This window comes from Mus musculus, chromosome 4 (genome assembly GCF_000001635.26).
Source record: "Mus musculus strain C57BL/6J chromosome 4, GRCm38.p6 C57BL/6J".
Lineage (NCBI taxonomy): Eukaryota > Metazoa > Chordata > Mammalia > Rodentia > Muridae > Mus > Mus musculus.
The window spans coordinates 88,264,298-88,284,025 of NC_000070.6; the positions used below are offsets into that span (position 1 = coordinate 88,264,298).

At 39.8% G+C, this 19,728-nt stretch overlaps 1 protein-coding gene across 6 annotated transcripts in view; it reads left to right on the plus strand.

Moving 5' to 3' along the window:
• Window positions 1-19,728, plus strand: part of Focad (focadhesin) — a 316,392-nt gene that overhangs the window by 169,678 nt on the left and 126,986 nt on the right. For all 6 annotated transcript variants that reach the window (XM_030253421.1, NM_001081184.1, XM_006537886.3 and 3 more), the window contains 3 exons: window positions 9,801-9,935; window positions 13,912-13,962; window positions 14,923-15,006. In XM_030253421.1, the coding sequence (XP_030109281.1) occupies window positions 9,801-9,935; window positions 13,912-13,962; window positions 14,923-15,006 (270 nt within the window). The remainder of the gene's footprint in view (window positions 1-9,800; window positions 9,936-13,911; window positions 13,963-14,922; window positions 15,007-19,728) is intronic.

The window sequence follows — 19,728 nt, forward strand, 5'->3', positions numbered from 1 at the left end:
ATAAACAAACTCCTGTTAGTCATCTTAAAAATATTTATAACCTTTAGGCCCATATTATTGGGGTGAGAAAGAGTGCTTTCCCCCTATTGTTTCTGTTCCATCGATTGTGTGTCTTTCGCTTCCTCTTATCCCTGCTTATTGTACTTTGGTAACAGAAGCATCCTGTTTTATGAATTGTGTGTGCTGAATTGGCTTAAGAGGGCTTCACTATGTGATGATGGCTTGCGTCCTTTAATTGTAAAGGCAGCTTCTTTTACCTTCATTATGAAAAGGGCACACAAGGCATTTTTCATAGTCTAAAGGTTTTTATAAAGCTTTCTCTCTGTTGGAGTAAAGAATCAGGACAAAAGGAGTAGGCTGCTCTCAGGAATTTCTAGAAATAGCTTTTGAAAGTAAGATTAGGAGATAGCGCTCTGTTCTCCATGCAGGAACAAAGTAATTTTTTAGCACAGGAATTAAGAGCAAAAGCTCCTATGCTCCTGGGGTTTGCTGGTTCCCCCCATTGGTTATATAACAGCAATAACCATCTTTTTCATCCTGTGAAGCACATTTGTATGCAGTTGTCTCAGTGCAGCCTCACACTATCCAAAGAGCAGGTGTTACTAGTATTGTTTCCATTTTGCAGCTGGGGAAACAGACAGAGAGATTAATGGCTTTGCCATATTCACATAGCTATGAAATGGGAAAGCCTGGGGTCCCTTCCTCTAATCCTGTGTTCCTTCTGCATCTCTCTTCACAGTCTCCTTAATCTTTACTCTCAGTGTTGCTACAATTGTAGAAGACAAACACAAGAAAAGTATTATTTTTCCTTAGCAATAAAATATGCATAATGAAAGCACTTAGTATGGGATGAATCACTTCTCAGACAAAACTCCATGAGACATCGAGCCATTTGTACTTAGGTATTAACTTGCTTTCTGCTTGCGATTCATAGGTATGGTGCCTGGCTTGATTTTATGTACTTACCTTTTCTTTGTTTCCCCCTTACTATTGAATGCTGGGTTTAGCACCTCTGGATGGCACTTTCCACTTATGATTTTGTTAACTTTGAAAAGTATGTTGTTGTCCTAAGCTGCTCCTCGACAGGTAGTATGAGTTTTTTTCTGTTTAGCTTTGAAGATGGTCTCTTTGTTTCCATCCTTTAACAATCTTAGTTTTAGCAGCAGCAGTATCCTTTTATCTTACGAGGAAAGCTAGAGGTTTATGTTTTTATTGACTCTGGATATTCTTAGCCATTGTTTCTTTGTTACTTCTTTTCTGTTCTTTTTATAACCTTTAGTGTCAGAAATGCTCTGGAGAAGTTAAAAGATAATATGGAAAATATACTAAGTAGAATCCAGCAATATTCAGCTAGAAATGCTAATACATGATGCAACATGATAGACCTTGTAAACTGCATCCTAAATAAAAGAAGCCAGCTATTAAAGAGCACATGCTCTTTAATAGCTGGCTTCAAACGTAAGAGTAAACAGTGATTGGAGGAAGGGTGACAAGATGGTGTCACACTGACTGTGGTGCTCAGGGAACTGTGTGTGTGCTGAGAATTACTTACCTGGGGCAATTGTATGTGGGTATATAGATGATTTCCTTTAAAAAGGTCTCATTACAACTAATGCAAAATGTTGAATACTTGTCCATTTCCAATCCAGCCTCCTGTCATCTGAACTGCTTACTGATGTCACTTAATTATAGGTACCCAAACCAGCCCTGCTGCCCTGCTAGTAACCAGCTGTCTGTGTTATTCAGCTGCCACTAGGTTTCCCCACTCCTGTTCTCTTCCTGGTTCCCTTCCCATCCCAGGAGTCCACCTGGAATTTAGCTTTCACGTTTTCTAACTCTCCTCTAAGCTTTCTTGGTGCTTCTATCCCATTGGCTTCTGTGATCCTGATATTTTTTTAAAGATTCCTGGCCAGTTATTTGGGAAAATGTTCCCTAATTTAGGCATATGTCATGACTCGTCATTATTTGGCAGAAATATTTCAGAACTAATGTTCTTGTCTTAGTGTGCCATGCCATGGGAAATGTGTTGTATATTTTATTACTGTTAATATAGACAATGTTCCCATGTTAAAGGGGATTTACGCCACATTTCTCTACTGTAATCACTGTATTGCATTTATAATTAATGACTCTTGGGAGAGATGCTTTGATACTGTGCAGTTGTCTTGCTTGTTCTCAAGCTTTTGCACCAAATTTGGCACCTATCTGTAGGTGCTACTCGGCAGTGAGTTCTGTGGTATTTGTCTAGTGGCAGTTTTGTTTTTATTGCTTCTACATTGATCAGTTAGATGGGTATATGGAAGGGCTATATATAAGGAAGGGCTATTCTCCTTCTATATCCATATATTCATTTCTCCATTTGCTATATCAATATTGCAACCATTGTAATCTTATTGCCGATAATGTTGCTCATTCTTGTTCAAGTGCTGACCATTCAGAGCACTTTCAGGTTGGTTACTCTGTTGTCTTCACAAGCCCTCATCCTGTTGTTGAGCACCTCTTTCTGGTGTGAACAGTATACTTTATATGTTAGGCTGAAGTTTTCACTCTCTTAGCTCTGCAGCCAACCAGGGTCATTCTAAGATTAAACTCTCTTTGTAAATATTGTTCAGCACTTTTAGGAGTGGGGGTGGAGGATGCAGCTTTCTGTTGTAGTATTGCATACTATAGATAATCAACTAAGAAGAAAAGAGTTTTATTTTTCTTCAGACTCATGGGGTATTTAGTTCATGACTGACTTGTTTTGCTTTTGCGTCTATGACAAGGAACATCTTGTTGGGGATGGTGTGGTGGAGACAGTCTTTTCATCTCGTGGAACAGGAGTGAATAGGTGAAGGAGGAAGAGACTAGGCCCCCACATCCTATTCTTAGGACAGGATTCCTAACTGGAAACTTCCCAAGGCCCTAATCTGGGGGCAGTTCCTTTGATGTTGGATACATGGGAGTTGACTAATTTCCAAAGTGTAGCACCGACTTTGACCTTTATAGTTATACTTTTACCTTCATAACGTTTATTTATGTGGGCTGGAGTCAGGATAACTGGCTGTTGGGTTAATGATGCCCATGGTTATTGTAAATATTTTATTACATTTTATTTATTCTGTTTGCATGCATGTGTGTATGCATGTATATAAGTCAGTGCACATGCTATGGCATGTGTTGTGAGGTTAGAAGACAATGTCTGATTGTTTATTCTCTTTTTCTATCATGTGGATCTTGGATGTTAAATTAAGTCTGTCAGAGTTTGACAGCAGGCGCCTTTACCCTCTAAGATGTCTTACCAACCCACATCTTTTTAAATATTTTTCTTTTAAAGAAAAGGTCCCATGTAGCCTAGGCTGACATCAGATGCCCCACAAAACTGAACAGATAACCTTAAGCTTATGGTCCTCCTGTTTCCATCTCCTAGGTTCTGTGATTACAGGTGTGTGTGTGACCATCAGTTGTAATGAAAACATTTATTATTATTATTTATTATTTATTATTATTATTATTGGTATATATGTGTGTGTGCATGTCATAGTGCATATGTGGAGGTCAGAGGGAAAATTTGTGGAGCCTGGATGTGTTTTTCTCCTTTAATTGGATTAAAGGGCTCCAACTAATATTTTGAGGCTCCATGGGACAAATGGCACCTGACAGCCATTTAGCTGGCCCTCTATTCTTCAAGTTTTTAAACTCTAAAACCTTTAGATTATTATTTTTACATTTTTCCACTTCTTTTCCATTATGTCCTAGTCTTCCGTTGGATTGTAAACAATATCATTATTTCTTTTAATGGTTTTACTTTTATTTGTTTTGTTATTCAAAGGTCTTAGAATGGGACCCTCTGCTTTGGGCAGTTCACACTCATGATAGGCTCTATCACTGGTTAATTTAGTTTTCATTGTGAACTCATTTTTTAGGTGGGCCTGTTTTTATATTTATATGAAGAATTTTTGGGGTATGCATTTGAGATTTCTTCCAGAGTGCTTCAGGCACCCCAGCTCTCTGCCATTTCTGATGCCACACTCCCTGGCCTCTGGGTTTCTAATTTACCCTCTAAACCAGGGAAGGTCTTTCATGATCTTTAAATGGGATTCTCAGTTCCTACTCCTCATCTTCAGTAGGATGAAGTCCATATCTCTTATTTGCATATGAATATCTAAAAAGAAGTTGTTAGGTCACAAAACTGACAGCTTCATAAAAAGTATATATCCATATGCAAGTATATACCTATTTATTTCTGCCATTTGGTATCCTCTTCCTACATTTTCCCTACTCTAAACCCAACTACATATTATATAAATTAAAAGAAGTCAGTTTGGGTAGTAATTGTGACTCAGGACTATAATTTCAGCATTTTTGAAGCTGAGGCAGGAGGATGGCCACGAGTTCAGGACAACCCAGGCTACATAGGAAGTTCCTGTCTCAAGAGCAAAGCAAGACAAAACACAGAGCAAAAAGAAGTCAGTTTATATTGGAGACAGATTAGTTATGGGTTAATGAACAGCAGAGACAGAATAAACCAGCAAAAGCCAGACTAATCTGAAACAGCTTGACAGGTTAACCAACCGAGAGGATCATATCTGCAAGGTTCAAGTAGCACCATATAGCATGGAGGTATTAGGCTGACGCCAAGTAGTCTTGAGGCTAGGTCTGTCACATCCAATCAAGAGTGGTTCGGTTTGGGAAGGTCAGAAGGCTAGGCAAAGCTGCTCTGCCAGAGGCTTTCCTACTCTTGTTAGTGTGCTACATGCAAGGCCCTGCTTTATGTCAGGATTCTAGAACATTTGCTCATAGTTCATGAGTAGAGTTTTTAGGCATCATTTAAAAAACTTTTTAGGTAGAAGAGGAAATTAAATTTTTTTTTCTCCAAAGCTATGAATATTCTTTCTCCACACTGAGAGAGTACAGACTCCCTTTTTGCTTCTATAATTCTATAATTGATGTCTAGATTTTTGCTGATCCTGCTAGCTCATCAACGTGTTGTTGCAGTGTGAGGCCTACCTTTTCATGGTGTATGGGTTTATAGAACTATTTGAGTGACAGCCATTGTCTGAGCAGCCTCACACGTGAACACACTCTACCCTCTTGTCTGTAGGATGGTTCTCTGTTACATCTTCTTATGAATCCTAGTCAGACACATGTAGAATATCTCATGTTTACCAGTCCACCCAGGTCATAATTCTGATGAATGTGCCTTCTTTCCGGTTTCCCTTGGTGGTGTTTGGTTTTGACCCAGATTGTGAGGTCTGAGGCATCTCAGTTTCCAGCTCATGTCCCGAGTTCTTTTTTTAATGAATTAAAGAGATGGTTGCTTTAATCATCCATGTTTGGCATTCTTAGATTTGCTTGTTTGCTTGTTTTAAGATTTTAGAATTTTTAATTATTTTATATTTTGAGATTATTATATAATTATAATAACTTACCCTTCCTTTTGTTCACTCTACTTTCTCATACACCCATTCTTGCTCTTTCAAATTCATGGCATCTCTTTTTTCATTAATCATTGCTATATACATATATGTATAATTTTATACATATGTATTCCTAAATGCAGAAATATAAAATAATTCCCACACCTAACACTCAAACATTACCGCAGGAGAGGGCGATGAGAGTCTAAGTGGAGGAACAAGAAGTTTGCTGTGAGATTGTGTCTCCTAGAATGTCAGAGAAAACACCTACGTAGTCTCACTAATTTGACTGCCTAAACATGAAATGACTAGGACAGCACCAAGATATCTGCTAACATGATGGCGCACAAAGTCAACCCTACACAAAGAACTCCTGGCATCTGAGGAATGCTGAGAGTAGGAGAAAGTCTTCCCCAGGGAGAGATATACCACTTGCTTATCCAACTCCAAGTGGTCACCCCAGTTCTTTTAAGTCTTTGTTCTCACCCTTAGACCTTTATTTCTGCCCCTCAGTGTTGTGTTGCCTTTAGTACTTAATGAAGACCAATATCTTACATACAACTGTGTCAGGTCAGTGAAGGACAAGAACCAGGCTATGTGGTCATTGTCTTTTAACACCTTAATATCTAGTTGAAAAGATACTTTCCATCCATAGAAATAGCAAGCAAGTGTATAATTAAATGCTAAACTGAGAGGGCCAGCGATTTAAGTGTTAGAAGTTGAAGGGGGGAAAGGAGGAATAGAAAGAGGACTTGAATTTTAAGAGAAAACCTTATTGAGGAAGTGTGATTTAAAACAGATCGTGAAATAACCAAGATTGGCGTTGGGTAGGGTAGGCATTTGAGGTAACGGGTGAGCAGGGACAATCTGGGAGTGTTCTGAGCAGCCCCGTTCTCTCAGGGAGTGATTAGAAATAGACAGGAGGGGAGGAGGGAAAGCAGGTGCCTGCCTTGCCTTGGGCTATAAGATTACCACATGAATTTTAGCTGAGTCACAGAGTAATGTTGAGGAATAACACTTTTATGTATTCTTCAATTCTGAAGTCTCTGTGATTTATTTGTTTCTTAAACTTTGGTCCAAAACCTTTGTTCTAGGAATTCTGTAACCCACCTGCTTTCCCAGCATGCATGCTTTTTTGTGCCAGCACATGGTTTTTCATGGTTGGCTTGCTATCTTGTGGTGCATCTGCATGACTTCCGCCCATTTCTTCTCCAGGTGGCTGTCAAGCCTCACCATCTCTTGACACTCAATGGCAGGATTCCTACCCCCTGACATTCTTTCCTTCTTAGATTCCTCTTTCAGCTCTTTTATATCCAACATAATTCTAGTCGTGCCAGATAACTTGGAATCACGTGTTCTACTTCCTTTCTGATACGGCTTGATAAATTTTTCAGCGGACTGAACTGCGTTTTATGTGGTGTTTCCTTCTGGTTTTGTGTACTGCTTCAGAGATGTGTATGTCGCTTTGTGGGTATCTGTTAAGGATTTATATCTTTTAAAATTAGTATTAATTAATATTTTGAAACTGATAATTTTCAATGCCACCGTTGTATTTTTGTAAGTGTGCTTGTTCTCATGTTTTGACCATAGCATTCCTTTTCTGGTATATATTTGTCAGATTCAGATCATGTAGTAGATTCCAAAACTGAGGATATCTTTTCTCTTCTTCTCTTCTCTTCTCTTCTCTTCTCTTCTCTTCTCTTCTCTTCTCTTCTCTTCTCTTCTCTTCTCTTCTCTTCTCTTTCTTTTCTTTTCCTTCCCCTCCCTCCCTCCCTCCCTCCCTCCCTCCCTTCCTTCCTTCCTTCCTTCCTTCCTTCCTTCCTTCCTTCCTTCCTTCCTTCCTTCCTTCCTTCCTGGTGTTTCATTGAAAGAAGAAATTAGAGCAAAACCCATAAATCCGAGTTTTTCTACTATTTTTCCAGCCATTTCTTTTCTTTGGATGGGGGCGGGGATTTCTTAATCTGTATCCTTTAAGCATATAGTATTCATGTGTCTTTGACATGTTTACAATTATGAATTCAGGTAGCTTTTCCTAAATAATTTATTTTTGTAGATAGAGATAAGTTGTATATATTAATTGCAGTGCAACAGAAGAGATGGGCATTTTAGCAAAATTAATCCTGGTTAAACTTTAGTTGGTCCTTTGTTGGCACTTTTCATGTCTTGTCTTAAAAATTTAATAAAATATCTATCAGTGGAAATAATCATCTGTTACAGCTCAAATTAACATTAGGAAGACATTTGAATAACTGTAAAATCAGATATTGTAATGACTAGGAACACTGGTTTAAAGAAATTGGGACAAGTGATATAACATTTGTGTTTGCCTCCAGAGTTAACACTTAGCAGCCTCTTAATCCAAAAGTACTTTAGAAATACTTAAATTATTTATGAAAAAATTATCTTATTTCCTTAACATTTTTCTAAGGCAAGATTAGTTGAGAAGTTTTTGAATCATATGTATTATCCCCATTCCCAATTTTCTGGATGGGATATATTACTTTTTTATCTTTTTTGGTATATTTCTGGAAGTACATGTTAAAAAAATAGGTATGTTGATGTATGTAGGGAGTATACGAGAGAGAGAGAGAGAGAGAGAGAGAGAGAGAGAGAGAGAGAACATGTGTGATATTGTCATTATTGTAACAAATACCCAAGAACATTACCTTAAGGGAGGCGCATTGTTTTGCCTTCCACCTGCAGATGCTTCAACCTCACTGTTGTGTTTCTGTAGCTTTGGGCTCTATGGCTGTGTACCATAGCAGAGAAGGCCTGATCATCTCATGGTAGCCTTGGAAGTTTAGGAGGAGGGGGAGGTAGACAAGAATGGGGGAGGGGACGGAAACCACCAAAGACAAGATACACCTTCATGAGCATAGCCTAGGAGACCCACTTTCTCTGACATTGCCACCTCCTAGAAACCTATTCAGTTGAACTTCTGAATGGCTTAACTCATGGATGTGGTTAGCACACTCAGGGACTTCACTCTCCAAGAATTTTATGAGCTGCACATCAAGGTTTAATGTGTGGTTGGTGGGATGCCTGATATTTAAACCATAACAGGAATTGTTTGGTAATGAAGCATACTTGTTAAAAAACAACTTTGTAAGGCAAGTTGCATTTCCCACCATTTAAATTGATCTAAAACCTTCTTTATATGGCGACTACTTTATAAAATCTTATCTTTTTTATCATAGTGTTCTCTCTTTTCAGAAGATATTTTTTAGTTAAGACATATGAGTTAATGCATAGAGCACTTGGATAAGTATCTTGATTAGCATAAACACTGAATGTCAATAAATATCAACTTTTCACACTTACGCTATTTTCTTTTTGTTCCCCTTTTTATTGGATATTTTATTTATTTATATTTCAACTGTTATCCCCTTTCCTTGTTCCCCTCACCTCCCCCCACCGAAACTCCCTATCATATTCCCCTTCCCCCTGCTTCTATGAGGGTGCTCACCCACCCACCTACCTACCTACTCTCACCTCCCTGCCCTGGCAGTCCCCTATACTGGGGCATAGAACCTTCATAGGACCAATGGCCTCTTCTCCCATTGATGTCCGACAAGGGCATTCTCTGCTACATATGCGGCTGGAGCCATTGGTTCCTCCAGGTGTACTCTTTGTTTGGTGGTTTAGACCTTGGGAGCTCTGGTTGGTTGATATCGTTCTTCTTCCTATTGGGTTGAAAACCTTTTAAGCTCCTTCAGTCCTTTCTCTAAATTCTCCATTGGGGGCCCCATGCTCAATCCAATGATTGCCTGCGAGTATCTGCTTCTGTATTTGTCAGGCTCTGGCAGAGCCTCTCAGGAGACAGCTTTATCAGGTTCCTGTCAGCAGCACTTGTTGGTATCCACAATAGTGTCTGTGTTTGGTGTCTGTATATGGGATGGATCCCCAGGTGGGGCAGTCTCTGGATGGTCATTCCTTCAGTCTCTGCTCCACACTGTCTCTGTATTTCCTCCCGGGAATGTCCTTATTTCTTTCTTCTTATACTGGCATGGGGTACTTTCTGCCACTCTTTGCAGTACTGGGGATTGAGCCCATGCCTCTTCTCTGCTAAGGAGTACTCTCACTGAACTCTCCCTAGTGACCTTCCCTCCCCTCCCCTCCCCTCCCCTCCCCTCCCCTCCCCTCCCCTCCCCTCCCCTCCCCATCTTTCTTCTTTCTTTTGTATTTATGTTTTGAGACAGGGTATTGCTACATTGCCCATGCTGGCCTTGGAATTTGTCTTGCAGCAATGATAGACTTGACTTGGAATCCTACTACCTAGACTTCCAAAGAAACTGGAATTACATGACTGAACCACCATGCCTAGCTTGCAATATTCCTAACTTATGACTAAATAAGCATTTGAGTTTTCGTGGTTGTTGACTTTTTACATTTGTTTTACAGGTTGTCTGTATCCGCTCCACTTGGAATGCTCTCTCTCCCAAGCTGAGCTGTGACATGAGACCACTCATATTGAAGACCCTGAGTGAACTGTTCTCTTTGGTTCCTTCCTTAACAGTCAATACAGTTGAATATGAGGTACGTGTTTAGAACCCAAGAAGCTGATTTTTCAGGAAAGCTGTATGATATGATGACCGCTTTTCGAATTAATCCTTCACTTTTACAATTAGTTTATATAAAAGGAGATTATGTTTTTATTACGAGAATTGTCAAGACTTTAAAAGCACATTTTATGTTAAAAGTACTGTTTCTAAAACAATAGTGTATAATATTAGCTGTTTAAAACCATTAGTTTAAATGTTTTAAGTCAAAAAGCATAAGCATTAAAACTTATAGAGGCAGGATGTATTTTTGCATTTTTACGAGGTCATGCTTATCATTATAACAACCTGAATCACTCCTGGGAATCTTTGCTCTACAAGTAAGGTTCCTCTGGCGTTGCTTAACATTGCTTCCTAGCTCCTCTTAGAGTGAAATAGTCAAACAATTAAAATTACATTTATGTCTTTACTTTTATAAGCTTCGGTCTCTTTTTCTCACCATTACTTTTCTCCTTTCAAAGAGCTCTAGAGTATTTTGCTTGGTGAATGTCCCGTTTAGTGCCTCTAATAAACTATCATACTTCAAGATTCTGTAACAGTCCTGTGTGTGTTTCAGATCAGGTGATTAGACAGAAGTATCAGAAAATACTTCTAGTCATGTTAAAGACTTATTCTATTTATATGTATGCATTCACTACGTGTGCCACATGTATTTGTGTATCTTCAGAGACCAGAAAATGGTGTTGGATTCCTGGGAGCTGAAGTTACAGATTGATGTGAGCCAGCAAGCATTGGTTCTGGGACTCTAATTCATGTCCTCTAGAATGTCAGTAAATACTTTTAACTGCTGACTTGTTTCTCTAGCCCCATTTCCCACCATTTAAAATACTGCACAACGAATAAAATCCCATCTATCATTGCCGAGGTTGAAGATCTAGGACTCTGCCTACAAAAGTGCATACTGGGTCCATAGTTGCTGAATGAACTGGGGAACCAGTGTAGGATGTTGCAAGTTTATTTTTATGTGTGGGCTTTTCTTTTATAACTATAAAAGAAAATACCTATTCCTTAATACTTTAAGGGAAAACTTTGAATTGTGACCCTTAGGTCACATAGTACAACAGCTGTCTTTGTTTCTGGCTATAATACCTGGGTGCTCAGTCTTATTTTGTCCAGAGCCTACAAGGTGTTTGATCAAGAGTTAAGTCTAAAATCCCCAGCAACCGCATGTTAGGCTCATTCATTATCTGTCCTCAAGGTTGGAAAAGCTTACACTTTTGAATTGCTTATACTCAACATTACTGGAATTTTGGTGTGGATTACTTTGTGAAGTGGTTTTTATGTGTTGGTTTTGATGTTTGTATATCCATGGCTGAGAAATGCCTTTGACCTAGATTATCTTCCGGATTTTACATCTACTGGGTCTGTCCTTACGCAATCAGCATTTTTTTTTCTTTTCTGTTATTCAGGCAGACTGCATTGAGACCATTTAACCCATTTCTTTCTTCTAAGTCAGTGTAGTCTGAACAGGAAGAGAGCTCTGCTGGTTAGCAGCAGTGAAGACAGAGGCAGAGGCGAGCTCTGCCGCTCTCCTTCCCCCAGCCTCCCTCTGTGTCTCCTTCCTCTTCCTCTCTACCTTTTTCACCCATCTGCTTTCTCACATTCCCTCTCTTTCCTTCTCCCCCTTCCTCCTCTCCTGTCACTGTTCCCTCTCTAATCTGTCTGTCCTGCTCTCTCCCTCTTCCTATGTGTGTGTTTATGTTGCTTTCATTTAACGGCCTAGCAGTTACTTGGATCGAAGCCAAAGTTACATTCAGTTTCCCCCAAACATTTCTTTTTGTTTCTTTTTTTCTCTTTAACTTTTTATTGACTCTTTCTGAATTTCACAGCATGTAACCCAATCCCACTCGTCTCCCTGCCTCTTCATATCTGCTCTCTGCCCTTGTAACCTGCCTCCCAAAAGAAAATAAAAGATAAAAATAAAAAAGAATGAAATAAAACAAAAAAACCAAATCAAACCAAACCCCATCTTTTTTTGTGGCAGCTGTGGTGTATCACAGTGTATAACACAGTGTACTGTTTTGTTCACACTTCTTTGATTGTAGATATTTACTGCAATGAACACTGATCTGATTCAAGGCCTCTGGCTTCTGCTATGCCATCCATTCTAGATCCTCATTGGGACATCTTTTGGATATCTTGTTGTTGTTTGTGTAATGGAGTCCTGTCATGGATTTGTAGGACTGGCCCTTTCACATGCTCCAGCAAGTCATAGATAGGGTAGATGTTGGAGTGGGCCTACTAAATGCCCTAGGTCTGGGCTTGCGTGATAGCTGAGTTAGTAAGCCTACCAGCCCTCTTGGACCTGCACCACTAGGAAGAGCTCCCTAGCACTGCCCCAGCTTGATGAACTAGATCACCCAATGCCACAGCCTGCAAGGGTTAGGGCCAGCTCTCCTACCTTCTACAGGTATGCGTGGGGGGGGGGGGATGGCATCTCTCCCTTGCCTAAACCACGTCATGGTGTTTGAGTGGGGGTGGGGGACCAGCTCTCCTAAGCTTATCCCTTGGAAGCTCTTGCCACATTACTTTTTTCCTTAGTCACTTGAGAGCTTTCAGTTTGTCTGCGGTGAATCCCAGATAACCAAATTTGCCTTTTACAGCATGGCACTTCTCTATAGTACCATACCCGGCCATCCAGTGACACAAAGGATGTCTCCTATGTGTCTTCAAACCTTTCTATTTCTTTTATTCAAACTATTCCCTCTGACTAGACTTCCTTTCTTTTCATCTTTAATTTTAAAAATGTGCTTTATGAATTGTAAAATTGCATTATCTCATTCTATCCTTGGAGAATTTTCTTCCAGCAGACAGCTGCTGCTCTCAAACTTCTTTGTGTGCTTCTGTGAACATGTCTTTTATTTTATACTACAGGGATATATAATTTTTCCCACTAAACTATAATCAGTGCATCACAGAGTCCATGATTAAAGTGGATTATGCTTTTTAAATTGCTTTCTATTAGTTATGGTATATTTATTCATTGATTCAGAGTACATAAATTCAAACCATATTAGGCCATAGTGGTATTGATAAATAATGATGGATACTATTTTCAAATTCTTACTAAAATTGAAGCACCGAGGTTTTAAGAGTCATGTCCACTGAAGAAATGATCATTTATTGAATGTCTGATATATGCCAGGGAAGTAACTACATGAAAGTTGGCATCTAACCCAGAATTCTCCTGCTGGGTGCCCTCACTTCCCTGTCATACTCCATTGTCCACATCCTTGTCCTCCAAAGTGGAGGAAACAACAAACCTTGTTAGGGGGCATTCGGGATGCTGATTTCATTGGTGTCGTCAGACTGACGTCAAAGATGTGTAAGGCTGCTTCCCGTTGACGTCGGGGGCATGGGTTTTGTAAAGTTAAGGAGGGAAGAAGAATGGAGCGTGAGTCAGAGAGGTCAAGCACTAACCTTAACCCCGCCCCACACAAGGAAGACACTGAGCACCAGCAGGCAAGCAGTTCTGAGTTTGACTAATTATACCCTGAATAATTGTCATTAAAAGGAACCAGTCTAGGAATTGCGTTCGTAGTCTTTGAACTGAAAACGTCACACTGACGGCCGTATGACATGTGTGACTTAACGGGAATTAATCACGCCACATGCTGCCATGCACCTGCCATGCATCCAGTTAGAGGAAGATGCCCTGGGCACTTGTGGGACGGGACTAAGACTAGTGCCACAGATGAGTGACATTTGTAGTGGGACTTAAAGGGTCAGACACAATGGTCAGCTTTCTAGATGGTGCCATCTTGGCATTTTTAGTTATGTATGTGCGTAGATGGTAAATTTGAGCAGCTTTCCTTTCTGAGTAATGGGTTCAGTCAGTTAATGATGCAATGACTTAAATAGTAGCTTAGTTTCTACCATTTGTTATTTCAGATTCTTCAGTTTAAGTTAAGCCCTTTCTTAATCTTTTTCCTTTGTACTTCCTGATTTTCCAGAATTTTAAAGTTCAAGTCCTCAGCTTCCTCTGGACTCACACTCAAAACAAGGTATTTTTATAGGACTATCAGTGACAAACTGGGGGAATGGCTGGGAAAACCACTCAGGATAAACAATTAGCTCCTTTCAACTGAAGTTTTCATTTTTAAAAAAGTGGCAATTAGTAAGTTCAGATTTAAAAATGGTTTTCCACTACTCTCATTAATAATAACAGATGTGAAAGGCTTTTGACATTATCTCCTGCTTTTTTATGGTTCTTTCCCTTTTCTGCTTTGGTCTTTCCACATATGTGTACCAAAAGAAGGCCTTGTACACAGGATAGTCTGTGTGTTTATGCGGGCCCATGTATTATTGGTGTATGTGGAGGCCAATGGACAAATTCCAATGTCATTCTTCAATCATATCTTTCTTGACACAAGTCCCTCACTGGCATGGATATACCTACTAGGCTAGGCTGGCTATGAACTGAGACCTGGGAACTGCCTGTCTCTGCCTCCCCTGTGATCAGGTTACAAGTGTGCATCAGCATGCAGGGACTTGCCCAGTGGGTGCATGAGCTTGGACTACACATAGGTCACTTGTCCTGTTAAACAGGGACTTGTCAGACTCCAAATCCTCAAAGTCCTTCTAAGCCATACTAATGCAGACCACCTTAGTAATTAGATAACTCTTAGGTTCAAATTAGGAGTGTTTTTGAGCCCACTGGCTCGGTTTTATTTTTTTGTTACTATTGGGGGCACTTTCTCCTGAAGAATGCTTGATGCTGATCAGTCACTCTTACTTCTGTCATGACGATTTAGTTTTGTTTTTCCCCTCTCCTACTTTTTTTTTTTTAAACAGTATTTCTTTGAAATGAGAACCAGTTTCTTTTCTCAAGTGTCTGGTAAATGTTCTTTTGGACTAAGTAGCACTTGAATCTTAGTGGGATCCTGGCATTGGTGAGAGAAGATTTTCTTGCTTCCTCTAGATCTGCTGTTTGACAGCTGTTGCTTTCTGTTTGCCTCATCCAGAATCCCACTGTAGCAAGTGCTGCATATAAGTCTCTGTCTCACTTCAGTGCTGGAGAACACACCATTCTTCACCTGCCAGAAAAGGTAAGCATGTCTGCTGCTTGGCCGCTATCCCTTGATGTTTTTTCTGGATTATATGACTCTGGTCATGGGAGCTCTTTACCTGATGAGTGTATATATGTACCTGTAGGTGTAGCTCCCATGCACTATAACTTGCCCGTTATTCTTTTTACTCTGTGAAACTGTGTGGTTTTATGCTTCATACATGGTGGCTTTGAATCTCCTTGTAGCAGGTGAAAGGCAGTGTGGTGCAAGCAGAGTTATCTTCAGGGACTGGAGCCATGGCTTATCTGGAAGTTCTGAGCAACTCTTGGAACCACTTTCTGTAAAGTTCGAGGACCATCCTGAAGTTCAGGTCCAAGCATGGGCCCACAGATTAATATTTTCTCTCTCCTGTGGTGCTAAAGTTCTTTACATTGCATAAACAATAAATGCTATAAGAGGAAAAAATCTTCTTTTTAGTAAGGTGGAAAATAATTGATATGGCATGAAGAAAGTGTTATTACTTCTTATGACTCAGCAAAAATATGGCATTATCTTAGCTTTTAAAATAAGTAATTTATTAATGTTGTTATTGTTACTGCAGTGTTGGGGATGGAACTCCAACCTCGTATATGCTAGGCATACTAAACATAAAGTCTAGTATCTGATGGACATAGAAATATATTTCTTTGATCCCAGCTCTCTTGGGATATAAAGGTATGCAAAACTATATGATTTCTAGCCCTGTCTGGTCTACATAGCAAGTTTCAGGCTCGCCAAGGGCTACATAGTAAGACCCTGTCTTCATAGAAATAAAGAAGACTCTAGTACTTAGCTAATTTAACCAGCTAAAGCTGTTATATCATGTTTAGGAGTTCAAATCTGACTTTGCTTTCATTACCACTAAGTCCAAATAATACAGATGACAAATGAATGCCTTTAAGGTAATATTATATTATATTGTATTATATGAAGTTACATATAATATTACCCTAGAAAGTACCCTGGAGATCAAATGTGAATTCCTTGGCATCTTCAGGCAGAAAAACATGTTTGGCTTTTGTTCTGTGTTAAGTCTTTACAGATATCAGAAGCTAGTAGGAACTTGGCCAACGTAATGTTTATTGGATTGAATTGGAGCTGCCATGTAAAACAAGCTGATCATAAGTTCCCGTGAAGCTAAATCTTAAGCCAGCCAGGATTTTGTATACCATTGTGGGCTTCCAAGACATGACTGGCTAGTGGTTACAAGTGGGAAGGCTTATTTGAGGTCTTTATAATGAAAGCCAATGGGGCTTCAAACTGAACTCTGGATAACTATCCATGTCTGCCTTTAAAACATGTATCTGAGGCGTGAGAGGTGGCTCACTGATTAAGTAAGAGATCTGCTGCTCCTCAGACACTGTATGCATAGTTCCTAGCATCCATATAGTGGCTCAAAACTCTCTCTAACTAGAGTTCCAAGGGATCTGACACCCTCTACTGGCCTCCATGGGCACTGTATATTACGGTGCACAGACATACATGCAGGCAAAACCATACAGGTACAATAAGAAAATAAAAAGAAAACTGTACTGGGAATCTGGTGTGAAAGCTCCCACCAGTAGATTAGCAAAACACCTGCAGGGACACCTTTCTTTAGGTTTTTGGTAGACAATTGCTCATTTAAATCATAATATAACAAGTACCTCTGATTTTTCCTGTTACTCCAGAAATAGCCCACTGTTGGTAATAGCTTTTATTAAGCAATTCTTAAACACTCCTTGCAACTTATCCTGTTAAAATATCGGTCTGTTTATCTTTCATGCCTTTAGGGCTATATTCACCATCTGATTGTGTTTGTTAGAGATTATACTCCATTAGGTGGTATACAAAGTTCCCTTTTAGCTATTTTCTTTTTTTTTTTTTTTTTTTTTTTTTTTTTTTTTTTTTTTTTTCTTCTCTTTTTTTTTTTTTTTTTTTCCATTTTTTATTAGGTATTTAGCTCATTTACATTTCCAATGCTATACCAAAAGACCCCCTTACCCACCCACCCCCACTCCCCTACCCACCCACTCCCCCCCTTTGGCCCTGGCGTTCCCCTGTACCGGGGCACACAAAGTCTGCGTGTCCAATGGGCCTCTCTTTCCAGTGATGGCCGACTAGGCCATCTTTTGATACATATGCAGCTAGAGTCAAGAGCTCAGGGGTACTGGTTAGTTCATAATGTTGTTCCACCTATAGGGTTGAAGATCCCTTTAGCTCCTTGGGTACTTTCTCTAGCTCCTCCATTGGGAGCCCTGTGATCCATCCATTAGCTGACTGTGAGCATCCACTTCTGTGTTTGCTAGGCCCCGGCATAGTCTCACAAGAGACAGCTACATCTGGGTCCTTTCAGTAAAATCTTGCTAGTGTATGCAATGGTGTCAGCATTTGGAAGCTGATTATGGGGTGGATCCCTGGATATGGCAGTCTCTACATGGTCCATCCTTTCATCTCAGCTCCATACTTTGTTTCTGTAACTCCTTCCATGGGTGTTTTGTTCCCACTTCTAAGGAGGGGCATAGTGTCCACACTTCAGTCTTCATTTTTCTTGAGTTTCATGTGTTTAGGAAATTGTATCTTATATCGTGGGTATCCTAGGTTTTGGGCTAGTATCCACTTATCAGTGAGTACATATTGTGTGAGTTCCTTTGTGATTGTGTTACCTCACTCAGGATGATGCTCTCCAGGTCCATCCATTTGGCTAGGAATTTCATAAATTCATTCTTTTTAATAGCTGAGTAGTACTCCATTGTGTAGATGTACCACATTTTCTGTATCCATTCCTCTGTTGAGGGGCATCTGGGTTCTTTCCAGTTTCTGGCTATTATAAATAAGGCTGCTATGAACATAGTGGAGCATGTGTCCTTCTTACCAGTTGGGGCTTCTTCTGGATATATGCCCAGGAGAGGTATTGCTGGATCCTCCGGTAGTACTATGTCCAATTTTCTGAGGAACCGCCAGACTGATTTCCAGAGTGGTTGTACAAGCCTGCAATCCCACCAACAATGGAGGAGTGTTCCTCTTTCTCCACATCCTCGCCAGCATCTGCTGTCACCTGAATTTTTGATCTTAGCCATTCTCACTGGTGTGAGGTGGAATCTCAGGGTTGTTTTGATTTGCATTTCCCTGATGATTAAGGATGTTGAACATTTTTTCAGGTGCTTCTCTGCCATTCGGTATTCCTCAGGTGAGAATTCTTTGTTCAGTTCTGAGCCCCATTTTTTAAGGGGGTTATTTGATTTTCTGAGGTCCACCTTCTTGAGTTCTTTATATATGTTGGATATTAGTCCCCTATCTGATTTAGGATAGGTAAAGATCCTTTCCCAGTCTGTTGGTGGTCTTTTTGTCTTATAGACAGTGTCTTTTGCCTTGCAGAAACTTTGGAGTTTCATTAGGTCCCATTTGTCAATTCTCGATCTTACAGCACAAGCCATTGCTGTTCTGTTCAGGAATTTTTCCCCTGTGCCCATATCTTCAAGGCTTTTCCCCACTTTCTCCTCTATAAGTTTCAGTGTCTCTGGTTTTATGTGAAGTTCCTTGATCCATTTAGATTTGACCTTAGTACAAGGAGATAAGTATGGATCGATTCGCATTCTTCTACATGATAACAACCAGTTGTGCCAGCACCAATTGTTGAAAATGCTGTCTTTCTTCCACTGGATGGTTTTGGCTCCCTTGTCGAAGATCAAGTGACCATAGGTGTGTGGGTTCATTTCTGGGTCTTCAATTCTATTCCATTGGTCCACTTGTCTGTCTCTATACCAGTACCATGCAGTTTTTATCACAATTGCTCTGTAGTAAAGCTTTAGGTCAGGCATGGTGATTCCACCAGAGGTTCTTTTATCCTTGAGAAGAGTTTTTGCTATCCTCGGTTTTTTGTTATTCCAGATGAATTTGCAAATTGCTCCTTCTAGTTCGTTGAAGAATTGAGTTGGAATTTTAATGGGGATTGCATTGAATCTGTAGATTGCTTTTGGCAAGATAGCCATTTTTACAATGTTGGTCCTGCCAATCCATGAGCATGGGAGATCTTTCCATCTTCTGAGATCTTCTTTAATTTCTTTCTTCAGGGACTTGAAGTTTTTATCATACAGATCTTTCACTTCCTTCGTTAGAGTCACGCCGAGATATTTTATATTATTTGTGGCTATTGAGAAGGGTGTTGTTTCCCTAATTTCTTTCTCAGCCTGTTTATTCTTTGTGTAGAGAAAGGCCATTGACTTGTTTGAGTTAATTTTATATCCAGCTACTTCACCGAAGCTGTTTATCAGGTTTAGGAGTTCTCTGTTGGAATTTTTAGGGTCACTTATATATACTATCATATCATCTGCAAAAAGTGATATTTTGACTTCCTCTTTTCCAATTTGTATCCCCTTGATCTCCTTTTGTTGTCGAATTGCTCTGGCTAATACTTCAAGTACTATGTTGAAAAGGTAGGGAGAAAGTGGGCAGCCTTGTCTAGTCCCTGATTTTAGTGGGATTGCTTCCAGCTTCTCTCCATTTACTTTGATGTTGGCTACTGGTTTGCTGTAGATTGCTTTTATCATGTTTAGGTATTGGCCTTGAATTCCTGATCTTTCCAGAACTTTTATCATGAATGGGTGTTGGATCTTGTCAAATGCTTTTTCTGCATCTAACGAGATGATCATGTGGTTTTTGTCTTTGAGTTTGTTTATATAATGGATTACATTGATGGATTTTCGTATATTAAACCATCCCTGCATCCCTGGAATAAAACCT